Genomic DNA, 12604 nt, shown 5'->3' on the forward strand with positions numbered 1-12604 from the left:
AAGGTCAAATGTGTACATTCGAAAAATGCTGTTGATGCTGAAGTTACATTTCCAAGGCTGGAACAGAATTAGGGCAGTGCTGTACCTTCAAAATATCCTACCGACTGTAGTCTGTGTAGTTTAATTTTAAAGGCATTATGGAGTCTTAGTCCATGGTTTTAAAATTGGCTGACTTGCAAAGAAAAGCTTGACATTGGAAATGGTGTGGTAACTGATGGCTGCGAATCAGCAGCACACCTTTGCTTGTGTTTTTGGGGAACTTTTAATTGAGCATTCAGCTTAATTGGGGCCTGTGTTTTCTCTTAGAGTTCATCCACTGAATGATTCCAGTGAAATAAACAAGGACAGCGTTAGCAAGTTTTAAACTCTGGACTAATGCAATCTGTGCTTTCAAATCAGGGTAGTATGTTTTTGCAGAGTTTGTCACACGATGTCAGACCTAATGTACAAACAGGAGTCTCCTTCGCTTTTTATTTCTACGAATGTTGCACTGAGTTCTTAATCAAAACTGCCTCTGTTGATAGTGAAAGTGTGTTTCAGTTTTGTGTGGGTGAAAGGAAGGATCTAGTTGGTTATTGATGCGGGAGGGGGAAGATCAGTAGCCTTCTCCTTCATTTGCTTTCAGTTTCTTTATAAATGTTGCTCAAGTACTGCTACCTATCTACTGCTTTCTACTCTTTTCAGCATGTCCACCAGCTAATTAGGTGAATGAGAACTCTGTGATGATCAGATACCTTCAACTGGTATGTAAAAGAGTGATGCCGAATCAACCCAACGTACTGTTTGACTGGGCTGCTAGTATTACTGATAATAATTTGGGTGTTCCGTGATCTCACACATTCATTCTCCTTTTGTTTTGTTTTTTTGAAAACCTGTTTTAGCTGCCTTGCTTGCTTTGGTTATGTTTGCTGTGGCACTGGTTGAATCTGCTTTGTTAATGAGCTTTTGTGGAGTACGACTAATTTACTTGTACTAATGCTTGCATGGTACTGAAGAGTGAGTGAGTGACTACTAGTCCATTTATTGTAGGCTTGTGTGTTTTGAGACTGACTAGCGGTGCACTCAGCCTTTCTGGGAACTGGATAAGGTCCTTGGTGGGATGGGAGTATAACAAGGTATTAGTGAATGCTGACAAAATGGCATTGCTCCTGGAAGACTTCTGTGGTAGATGATGACCACCCTGCCTTATGAAGATGCAGGAGGTGGAGGTGTTTACCTCACAGGATCAGGCTCTACTTTATAGTGCTCCCACTATTGCAGAGTCAGCTCTTTGCGGTCCTGTTTCACAGCGTTTATCCTCCATAATGGTTACTTTCAGATTAGCCAGGGCATATAGTAAGTCACTTGGTATTCTACCAAAGCTTTTGACCAAAAAGTCCAGCAGAATGGAGCTTGCTCCACTAACTTCGAAGAAAGTGCTCACTCCTAGGATCATAGTTTCTGTATTCCGTGTGATAACATACTGGTTTTACAGAAGCAGGTGTTAGAAACTTGCACAGGAAACTGTGACAACAGCTGTGTGTATTTACATTTTCCTTTCAAAATATGTCTGCTCGGGCTACAGCTGCAGGACAAGTAACAGAGCATGAATTTGAGTTACTTAAAATGTACTTACATGTTACCATAAGGACTTCTTTGATTTCTTCTTTTATTTTGTTTGGTGTCTGTGTAGAAATTCCGTTGATCCACAATGCCTTTGGTTGAATTACTGTTAGCTTATACAAGCTGAAACATTCTCTAAGGTTAGTCTTGAGTATCACTGATAAAGTTTCTGCAGGGATCATTAATACAACAATCCAAAAAAGCCTGAACCCTGTCTATTATTTTCTCTCGTATGTCAGCAACTTCAGTTCCCTGCTTAATTTTTTATTCTTCATTAATTTTTCATCATTTCATAATGGGAGGAGGGGGCCAGAATACCCGGTTCACACCAGAGCTTGTTACTTCTTAATATAGACATGAAAGCACCTTGGTTTTTGTGTAGGTAGTACTGTTCTCAAGGATAGTGCGGGAAGGGTCACAAGAAGAAGTTCAAATCAAAGGCATTCAGTCTTAACTGTTTGAATGTTGGAGACAGACTAAAACACAGTGAGAAAGAAGAGCTGTGCAAATCGGTATGTGGTAGAAATAAAACATGAGATGGTAAAACTGAGGTTGCTTTCTTAGAGCACCTTTTGAATTCCACAGTATAGAAGGCTGGACACTAAAGGCTGGGGCTAAATCTTAGTGACCTCTGAGGAATGGTAGTAGGTTGATGTTACGGTAAGAAGAGATAGAAATTTGCTGCCCTTCTAATTGAGCTGTAGAGGTTGAACAGCAGGAAAAGTTTTCTTGCCTGCCTTGCTCTGTTGGCTTCCACCCAAATTAGCTCACCTAAATTCCCTATTTGGGGAATAGCTGTGTCTAAATAAATCAGTTTCTGTAGTAATATGCTGTTAGGTTTATAGGTTTCTATACTTTTGTGCTTGGAGGTTTTAATTCCCCAGCAGCATGGTGCCCAGCCTTTCCTGCAGCCTGTTGCCAACCTGAGTCATGAAGGCGTGTGGGGGCTCATTTGGCCTGTGGGCCCTGGCTCTATCATGGCTGACAGTTCTTTAGACTTCTGTGGCACTTCTGATGGGGAGGTGCAGTGTCAGAGCTGCTGTGGGGTGAGTCACTCCATAGGGAGGAGCTCCCTGCATCCAGCAGATCTGCTGCCAGGCCACCAATGGACTTCCTCTGAATCTCTGCATGTAGATCTGGTGAAATAAGACTGCAAATGGTTTCTAGCTGCTTTTCTGGGAAGCAGGGCTTTGACAGTCCCACTACCTCTTTGCTTCCCTTTGTCTGTCCATCAGTAATTTTTGTGTTATTACTGCTAATTTCAGCTCAGAGTGGGGAGATCAGGTCTGAGTCTCTGTACAGCCAGAAGCTGGCAGTGCTGGGGTGACTCATGGCCTCCTCGGTATGTGCCTGATGTGGTTGGAGTGAAGGCCCAGTTCAGTGGTGGCTGGAAAGAAGCTGTGGGGTAATGTACTTACAGGATGCTAAGGAAGGCTGAGGTGAATCTCTGTGCATTGATTTCTAAAGGCTTGAGGTATTTGAAAACCTTAGAAAGGAGCCCCATTGTATCAAAAGGTATCAGTATGAGCTCGGTGTTTTTGAATCTCTGAAAAATCCACGTGGAAGAGATCATTAAGTGTTGTGACTGTGAGAAGCCTTGGTGAGTTTGCACTTTGTTACAAGTCAACCACAAATCACATGTATAAGATTTGTTTTATTTTTTTTTAGTCCGTCGGCTTGGAACATTCTTTATTTTGTCCTATACCCTACTTTAGCCATTTGAAGGTGTTCAAGAGCAGTACTGTGATGCTTCTGAGGAACCATAAGGTCACAGTGCCAATGCCTCTGGATTGAGTTATGCACGTGCTTCGAGCCAGCCACTGTTTTCAGAGCCTTCCCATGAGCTGTGAGTTAGAATGATGGTAGCAGAGGTCTGGGCCCAGCATGGGAGGGCTATTTGAGTTTAAAAATCCATCCAGGATTCTGGGTTTAGATCAGCTCATTGTGGGCTTTCAGAGTTCTGTGTTTGTTTAGTCGCATTTAGGACAAACTCTTATTTCATGTTTTCAAGTTTCTTGTAAGGCTGTGCCTTCTAAAACTTCCACAGGTCAGTATTGCTTGAAAGGTTATTTTTCTGCTTTCTCCCTATGTAAAATCTTCATCTTGAATCTGTAGAACTGGAAGTGGTTCCAAGTTATAGTTGTGCTGTGAGTGGAAAATGATGGTGTCACAAGTAAACAGGAAAACAAATCTTTTAAGAAGTAATAAACAGGAAGATGGATTTCATGGTCAGATAATTTGAAAACTACTCCCTCGGTTTTAGCATGATATTTTAGATGGACCAGTTTATGCCTGTTTTTTTTTTTTTTTTTTGCCATCTATCTTAGACTTCCTTTTGTGCTTCTTCATTTAATTCTTATGATGTTTGAGAAGCTGTTAAAAACGTGGGTTTGCAGTCAGTAAACATAACTGGTATTATCGTTATTTTTCTTTCTACCTAATCAGAAGGTACTTCACCTGTTTGTTCATATGCTTCAGGGAAGTCTTTTACATTCACTTAAATGTCAGTCATTCTTTTTTCATACCATTTTCTACAGCATGACTAATTCTCTAGGTGAGGTTTGTATTCAGCTGTATTTGTTTGGAAACTAGAATAAAATGTCCATTTAAAGATGTCCTTATTGCAAAGCTAACTTCTCAGAAGTCTGCTTTTTTTTTCTTGCTCATTAAGTAGTTCGATTAAGAAAATATTTTCAGTTAAATGAATTTCACATGGAACAGACTCATAATTAGAAGCTGTGGACTTTTGATGATGAGTGTATTCTTTTTCTTTGTAATACATAGGTAAGAAGTGGAAAGTAACTTTTCCCATTTGGTTTTACTTAATCAAAGCTGTATCAATCCTTCATTTCTGAAAAGCTGTTCATTAGACTAAAGAAATGGAGTGAGATGAAAGGAAGAAAGAGAGGGTTGTGTTTTTTTTCTCTTTCCCTTTGTTTAATGGAAGAGAGCCTTTATTTTCAAGACTAATTTCTAATTTCAGCACTTCATCAAATTCTAACTTCAGTTTATTTTTTTTACTTCATGCTGCTCATCACATGCTGCAAAGATAAGCTTTGTTTAAACAATTAAATAGTGCATTCAAACAGCCATACTTTTAAGGAGAGTCCTTCCAAAACCTGAATTTCCAGTTAACTTCTCTGGTGTGGCATTTCTATGTGCTTGGTCTGGGTTGAATTAGATGGCAGTTCCCAGGCTATTGAGTGTACTGGAACAGTGACTGGAGTAATTTTGAGCAGCAGCAGTTTGAACAGTTTCAAGTTTGGAAATGCTATGTAGTTTCACAGAGTCATCATCTATTTTGTAATCCTCCTTTCAAAGAGAATTTACACTTCTGATTTCTTTTTGCTAGAAACATCTTTAGTCCAGGCAGTTTACAGATGTTGCAGGCTAATTGTATACTTTCTCAGTTTGCCCTTTTTTTTTTCGCTTAGGGCATACAAGCTTGCAAGTCACATTCTCCTTTCCTAGATAATAATGTAGAATGTTATCCTGACTTATGCCAAAAAACCCCACTACCACTACATGTAGCCTTATGACTATGTGTATTTTTGTGCTTGGTATCATTCCATGGGCTGATCATAAGAGTTCAAGGTCTCCAAGAAAAGCTTTCTTGTAGTGCATAAGATTCCTACATGCTCTCTTGTTTTTGCTATGTAGGGATATGGCTTGTCTTTACAAGTGAGACAAATGTAGAAGGGGATTATTGGAAGGGTGATGACACTTTTCCATGTTCAAATAAATCATTTTCCTTGTCCTTTCTGGACAGTAATAAAGGAAAGTAAAAGCATGTTGTAATTGCCTGTGTCAAGATAAAGATGATCCATTCCTGCATTACTGTTTGTTAGCCCCACGACTATAAGGAAGACTTAACAGTTCTGTGGTACAAAGGGAGAATCCAGCTCTTCCTCTGTCCTTCCACCTTATGTACATCCTGCCTGCATTGCTGCTTCTGGCTGATGGGGGGGACAACTTGCTGTAATGTACCCATATAGCAGATGCAAGAATGTGTGGTGCAATCTGAAGCTGAGAACTGTATAACTGAGAATCAGGCATTTTGTTTGCAGAACTTGTTTGCACTTTTGCTTAACAAAAGCTCTCTCTTTTAAATGCTGATCTACATCAGAGGAAGAGACTTTGTTCTGTACCTCATGTACTCTTCAAAGTGCTATTGCCAACAGTTATGTCATTTAGACAGGGAGCATGCAGTTTATTTGTGCTGGCATCGGAGCAGCTGTCTGATAGGTGAAAGCTCTGCTTTGTAGATGCAGGTGCTTTAAGTCGTAATCCCACTTTCTCTCTTCTGCTCCAAAAGTACATATCAAAGTGTACTCTGTTTCAGTGACTGCAGTTTTACACAAGAACTCTTACTGATGCTGCTGCCTGGCAGTGATGCAGTGAGCCCAGACAGTACATCCCAATGGTGTATCATCAGCACAACCACTCTTATTGTGCCCTGTCCACTTGGCTTTTCTACTTCTCCACTTCTGCCTACTGTATTTAGACTAGAGAAGAATGTAATTCTTCATCCATGGAAGTACATGAATAATGTTGATCAAGTCAACAGATTGTGAGAGATTGCTGCTTTCACCTGTTTGCTGTAGTCTAGCAGAGCCATCTCCTTCACTGCAGTCCCAGTACAAACCAGAAATGTACAAATGCTCCATTGGGGTTCAGAAAGAAAATGCATAGTTTGCTCTGAAAGTAATGCCTTCTATTTATTTTCAAGGAAACTGCAATGGACACAGAGAGTGCAGTAGTACTTTCTGGTACAGGAAATTCTCTGCTGTGAAGTGCTGTTTTTCAATGTAGTTGCCACCATTGGATGTACATTTTCCCAGCAATAAACAAGAGCCTTTGAAAATCTGCATCTATGAAGGTGATCCACTGTTTCACAGTTTTTAGCAGCCACTTTTGGGGTTTATTTCTCATTAGCAAAAAGGTCAAACCACATACCCTTGCGGGAGCACTTGTTCTTCCTGCTGTGGTAAATGGCTGAAATAGTACATGAAACAGTACAAGCTAAAATGTATTCCTTTGTTAGCAAATAAAGTCTTTGCTTGGGATTTGAAGGAAGAAGTGTTAGAACAAGTAAGAGTATATAAGGAAAGTTACTGGTGAAGATACTGTAAGCCATAAATGGCTTCCTTAATAAAAACAGTGTTTCTGAAAAATAAACACACATGTTAGTGTAACCACTGGTGGAGTTGCTGCTTTGAGGATGATGAAAGGATGGTTTCTAGTGTGAGGTTGCAGTAATTGCATCACAAGAAGTTTGCTATCAGTTGTAGTTCAGATTTTGCAGGAAAGAAGAGAAACCAAGAAGTACACAGAGCAATCCAGGGTGTTATCAGTTCGGTTGCTCTGTAAGCACAAAGCCTTTAAATGGTAGAATTATTACAGTAGTTTGTAATGCAGGGGGAAGTGAGCAGCAACATCTCTCACACACAAGCTCGCTGGTTGGCTTGTGGCAAAGCACTTAAAAGAGCAGTTGAACTTAAAAACGTATAACAAAAAGGTATGTGCTCCAAATTTGCTTGGCTTTTCTGTGATGAGAAATGGCTGTGAGTAGCATTTTGTAATGCGTGCTTTATATTAGTTTATAATTTATAAATGTACTTAATGGAGATGCTTGCTCAGTAGAATGAAGATTTGTGATCAGAAAGTATGGAGACTGCTTTGTTGTCGTTTAAAGTCCAGGTTCAAAGATCTGCCGTGTAGAGCAACCAGCCTGCAGGCGTCACATCTTGATACGCTCAGCAAAGCAGATGTCCTTGGATTGAGGTGGCTGACTTCTGCCTCGCAGGGAGGTGTGCAGAGCTGACATGGAACTGGTCAGGGGGAGGTGACTGAAGTGGCTTTTCAGAGCAGTGCTTGCCACCCCGTCGCTGAACAGGCACTCAATCAGGAAGGTGGCTGCAGGTGCCCAGCAGAAGACATCCTTTGCTGGGAGGGCTGCAGGACTGAGGATGTGTAGCTGCTGTGCTGTGGTTCACACCCTGGCTTACCCTGGGACAAATTATTTATGTTCCTGTAGTAATGTCATTACATATTGTCAGCTTAGAAGCTCACTGGCTTCTGGCCAGGATAGCCTGTCTGTGCAGCTGTGAGCATAGGTATGCCTTGAGTTGCAGACTGGGACTGGTGCTTTTGGCAGAGTTATAAGTCCATCCTAAGCTCTTTTTTGAGTTCCTGTCAATGTGCTTGACACAGACATAACACCACGGAAGCCCGTGTTAGAATTGAATTGATGAGAACTGTGAATAGACTGATGTATCCCTCCTAGTTAGTAGGAGTAATGCTGCTATTCGAGGAACTAGTTTATGAAGTGGAAGAAAAGAAGCAGGCTACCTTAGCGTGCTCTTCTCCCTAGCAGTTGTGCAGTCTCCATCTATTCACAGAGCTTTAAAGACCTGCCTGGGTAAAGCCCTGCTGAGCCTGTGCTGACCATTCGTCAAGCAGCAAGTTGGACTGTAAACCTCCCAGGACCCCATCCAACCTGAATTTTGCTGTGATCTCTGTTGCTGAGAATGAGCCCTTTTGTCTGTTTGCACATGTGTTTTCCAGTTCTTTTAATAGTGTCACTTTGGAGCGTTGGAACCACATGACATGTTTTCTTCCTTTGGGAAGGACTGGGTGAGATGAAGCTGGAAATAACCCTTCCTAAAATGTCCCCATTCAGGTTTCCATGAATGAAAGCAGTGCATCTGAACTCTAGGAAGGAATTTCTTCAGTCTGTGACAACTCTTATATGCCATATGATGTGTTTCTTTTCTGGCATAAATGCAAATTAGCTTCAGAATGGCAGAAGAACAAGCAAAAATTAGAGAGATAAAGAGCCAGAGATAGTTCTTTGGAGAAATAAAGGAAGTGGATGGAAGCCTTTCCTTTATTCAGGAAAGAAAAGTACTGCTTCTATACACAGAAAGCTGCTGCCTCTGAAGTAGGTAGAAGGAGTTTATTTTTTAATGAAAGGCCTTTCTTTGACTTGAGCCATAGCCATTAGAAAATGGTATCTCTGTGTGTGTACTGTTTCTGTGGTATGTATTTGCATATGTTTGTTTATTTAAATCTGGGCATCTTAAGAGACAAAATCTTGGTATAGGTGAGTTATAAGTTAGTGTGGTCTTAAAGTACCCGGTTTAAAAAACTTCCTCAACCAGCTGTCCAGAAAGCATGTAGCTTTATGCTTCACCCATAAGTTAATTCAGTCTCAGCAGGAGTTATGCTTTGCTGAGTCCAGTTAGCGGTCTTCTGTGTCTTTTAGGGAATTGAGTTGAATGAAAAACACATGGAATGCTGTGAAGGTTTTTCTTTGCTGATAGCAATGGAGAAGAGTCAGTGGAGTTAGTGCTGTCAGGGCTGGTGGGTATTTAAACAGTGCTGTCCACACACAGCTGCACCTCAGGCAAATCTGTAATTGTTGGGACTTTGCACTGTGAGAGCTGAACTGATGGCTGAAGAGTAGGAAATTTGTTTCGTCCTTCATTTTTTGTCTACTGCATTTGCTCCCTGCCTGCTCTGACTTTTCTTCTTGTATCTCCTTGGTGAATCAGATTCTGCAGCAGATCTTACCCTCTGATAGCATCAGGGCAGCACAAACAGTATGAGCAGGAAGCTCTATGACTAATCTCACATCATGTGGGTCATTATTCCTTCTTGCCCTTTGCAAGTGGAAAAATGTGTGCAGTGTAGCATGCTGTCTTCTCTCGGTATGTTGTACATTGCTCTATGATTACTGCAGCAAGAAGTCTTTTGGGAAGTGTTGGTATCCCCATCACTGTTCTGCCCCACCTCTGTTTTTGTGGCTGTGCGGATGGGTATGTTTGCTGTCACTTGGTTCTGGCAAAGGCTGCTTGCTTTCCTCTCCCACATCAGAGCTTAAAGATAGTAGCTCCTTGCAGTGGGTGGCAGCCTATATGTAAATGGTTTTTGTCAGCCTGTTCTCTATGTGACATCTCCCACGATAAGCTGCCTCCACACAGCCCGTACTCGGGTGGCTCTTGCAGCATCCTGATCAGAGTGGTCACTCTGAAATGCAACACTTTGTTGGATTTATTTTTGGTTAAGGTGGAAGGCTTGAAATTCAGAGGTGAATTTAGTCAGATCTGAGAGTAATATTTATAAGTTGATATAACTTTACCACTGGATGTTTTCTCTTTCTGTATTGAGTTAACATTCTCTTTTCCCTCTCAGTATGTAGCAACAGAGTGAAGAGAAACTTTGAAATAGTAAGGAAAAAATCTGGACATAAAGTCAGAGGCTTCGAAAGTCGATTGGAGGACAGAATCAGTTGGATTTCTCCTATGCAAGATGGATATCAGTAGAAAGGAGACAATACAGAATGGTTGTTAGTAATAAGCAGCAAGATCATTGTCCCCCAGGATTTTCAAAGGTGCAGGATACTGGTGTGTGCTTCTCCTTGGTGGGTCCTGGGGGATGTGCCATGGAGCCCTGATTTGGGAAAGGGCAGTGGGGAGCCTCCTCCTGAACTCTCATGTGTGGGGCTTCTTCCACTGAACTAACTGCTCGTGTCTGCTCAGAGGCAGAGCATGGGACAGGAAGACTCCTAGCACAGTTACCAAGGGGATAAAATAGAAACATTGAATGTGAAAAATAAACAGAGCTAAGGCCGTCTAGGAGTCTCAGACTCCTCTAGAATGAGTGCTTCTGACACGCTGTTCATCACGGAGTAGCCTGGCTCCCCTTTGCCATTTCACAGTGGTTTGCCATGGAGTCTTCAAGTGAGCTCTGCTGGGTGCCCAGGATTGTGTACAAGGAAGGTGTGGTTCCTGGTATGAGCTGCAGCTCTTCACATGGGGCAAATTCTTCTGGCACATGCAGTGGTGGTCCTCATTGCTTCCCTGGAGAGACTGTCCAGACAGCTCATCCTTCAGACCTGTGTCGGGAAGGCTAGGATTTTGTGTTACATCTTACAAGCTTTTCATTACTGTTGGAATGTAATATTGGAATACAGGCCATAATTTCCCCGCTTGCTCATCCCTGGTAGAGGATTTGTATGTTCTGTCTTCATGAAATGTTTGAAAGGTGCTGTAGAAGCATGCAGTGGTACCATATGTTAGAGCAGCATGACAAAAATGCCTTGCATGTGTAAGAATTTTATCTTCCCGGGATGTCCTAAAAACCACTAAAACTATGGGGAAATCTACATATGGAAAAGCTTTTCTGTCAGCCAGCAAGTAGAAGTTTAACATGGCTGCATTGCTGTTAGTGGACGCCAGTTAATGAAGGTGCTGCTATTTTGCAGGTCTGTCTCTGGAGCGCTCAACCAACTCAATTGCCTCACGTGCTCGCCTGTGTGAAAGGGAGGAGGAAGTCATGTCTTGCTTTGAGACTGCATGTGTCATTGCTCAAGTGTACCTGCAGGAGCTTGAAAAGGTAAGTAATGTGCTCAGGGTGTTAGCTGGTGACTTGAGTAGAACATCCAGGAATTTTGGCTGCAGAATGGTGGTGAAAATGTCTCTCAAGAGAATGAGAACAAATCTGAAGGAGCCAGGTGTCATTTCTGCAGGCTGACCTTTTCAGTATAAGCAATTGCAAAACAGCTGTTTGTCTGGTCTCTGCCAGTTTCTTTTGAGAATGACATGTAGAAACCAGTTTTGCCTGTAGTAAAGTACTGACTAGTTGTGATATGCTCAGGTCTTTATCTCAAATCTAGCTCTTAATAAGGATTACAGGCTTGATGAACCAAGTGCTACTATGAAGGAACCCTAGACATTTTATTTATCTGCCATGTAAATGATATACAATATTGGATCTTAAATCCCTAACAAGCTGAAGATTACCTTTTGGCCTGATCATAGCACCTTAGCTGCCAATGCTTTGCAATTTCCAGGTGAAACTGGAGGAACCTGAATCAATAGCGAGTAACTGCTTAGCCTGATGTTGGCTAAGGATGCTGACTAAGATGAGTACTGAGCTCTCTACTGAGCTGTAGTACATGCCTGTTCCTTGCTGAGTACATGCTTAGGTACCTCTATCTCTGTACCTCTGACTAGCAGCATTTAACAGGGACGTGCTATACGTTTTCACACTCTGTCCTCTGCCACATGTTATGCTTGACATGAGCAGTAGTGGATATTATCCGTTATTTTGTACTTTACAGCCTCAGACCTTCTGACCAGATATTCCTCCTCCTCTCAGCAGCAAGGCTGCTGGTTTTGCTTTCATTTGCATTAAAACAAGAAAAATAAGCTTACAGCACACACAAAAATCCATTAAGGTAGCCATCTAACAAGTAGTTTGGTCTGTTTCCTTGCAAGAATAAGCTAAATTACCTTTTTATTTAAAATGAATTGTAGCCTTTTCAGTGTAGGAGAGTGAATTCCTGCAGTGCTGTGCATGGAATTGTTTTCACAGACAGCTTCTGTCCACCAAGAAGGGAAAAAATTTGACTCTAGATGATGAACAAATTCTTGTTCAAAAGGCTGCAGGTTTCCTGATGCACACACTCAGAGGCCATAGTTCCTTCTCATTCCTGGAAGTAAAGTACTGCTTTGGAGGGTATACACAGGACTGTTTCCAGCAGTGAAAGCTGTTTGTTAGCTGGTCTGGAAGATAGAGCTTCTAAGGAAGACAAAGCAAGAAGGGTTTAGTAAGACTGAAAGAGGAAAAGCTAAGATTCTGCCATCAAAACCCCTTGTAGTTTACTGTCTCTTATAAATATTCACCATGTGAAGCTGGGTATCCCTGCTTAAACATTGTGTTTCTATTTCTATGCAAGGTGTTGGCTCTGTTGGTCAGAATAGTACTTCTGAAGCCCCTAATGTTGATATGTAGCTTAATAAAACATATTAAGAGTGGAAAGTAGCAGATGTTGGTGTTTCAGTGCTCACATTGCACACAGAATATTTCACAGAAGTCACTGTATAGTTTATTTATTTATTCCAAAGTTGTCTTTGGAAGGTTATTGGAATAGCTAATGAAGGTAGGTTTTCAAGTAACCTGAAGAGGATTCTGATGACAGAAGCTAACATTTTAT

At 41.5% G+C, this 12604-nt stretch overlaps 1 protein-coding gene across 7 annotated transcripts in view; it reads left to right on the forward strand.

Annotated features, from left to right (window-relative positions):
• The window catches only part of TTC7A (tetratricopeptide repeat domain 7A), a 162474-nt gene that overhangs the window by 15711 nt on the left and 134159 nt on the right, over positions 1–12604 (forward strand). For 6 of the 7 annotated variants that reach the window (XR_014944632.1, XR_014944631.1, XM_015857449.3 and 3 more), the window contains exon 4: positions 10871–11001. Coding sequence is in view for 5 of the 7 variants with exons in the window: in XM_015857449.3 (XP_015712935.1) it covers positions 10871–11001 (131 nt within the window). In the remaining 2 variants the exon portion in view is untranslated. Of the gene's footprint in view, positions 1–682; positions 744–10870; positions 11002–12604 lie in introns of those variants that run through there. The other variant, XM_015857453.2, reaches the window with a different exon arrangement.

The sequence above is a fragment of the Coturnix japonica genome, chromosome 3 (assembly GCF_054131305.1).
Source record: "Coturnix japonica strain WE chromosome 3, WE-NBRP24, whole genome shotgun sequence".
In the NCBI taxonomy this organism is placed as follows: Eukaryota; Metazoa; Chordata; class Aves; order Galliformes; family Phasianidae; genus Coturnix; species Coturnix japonica.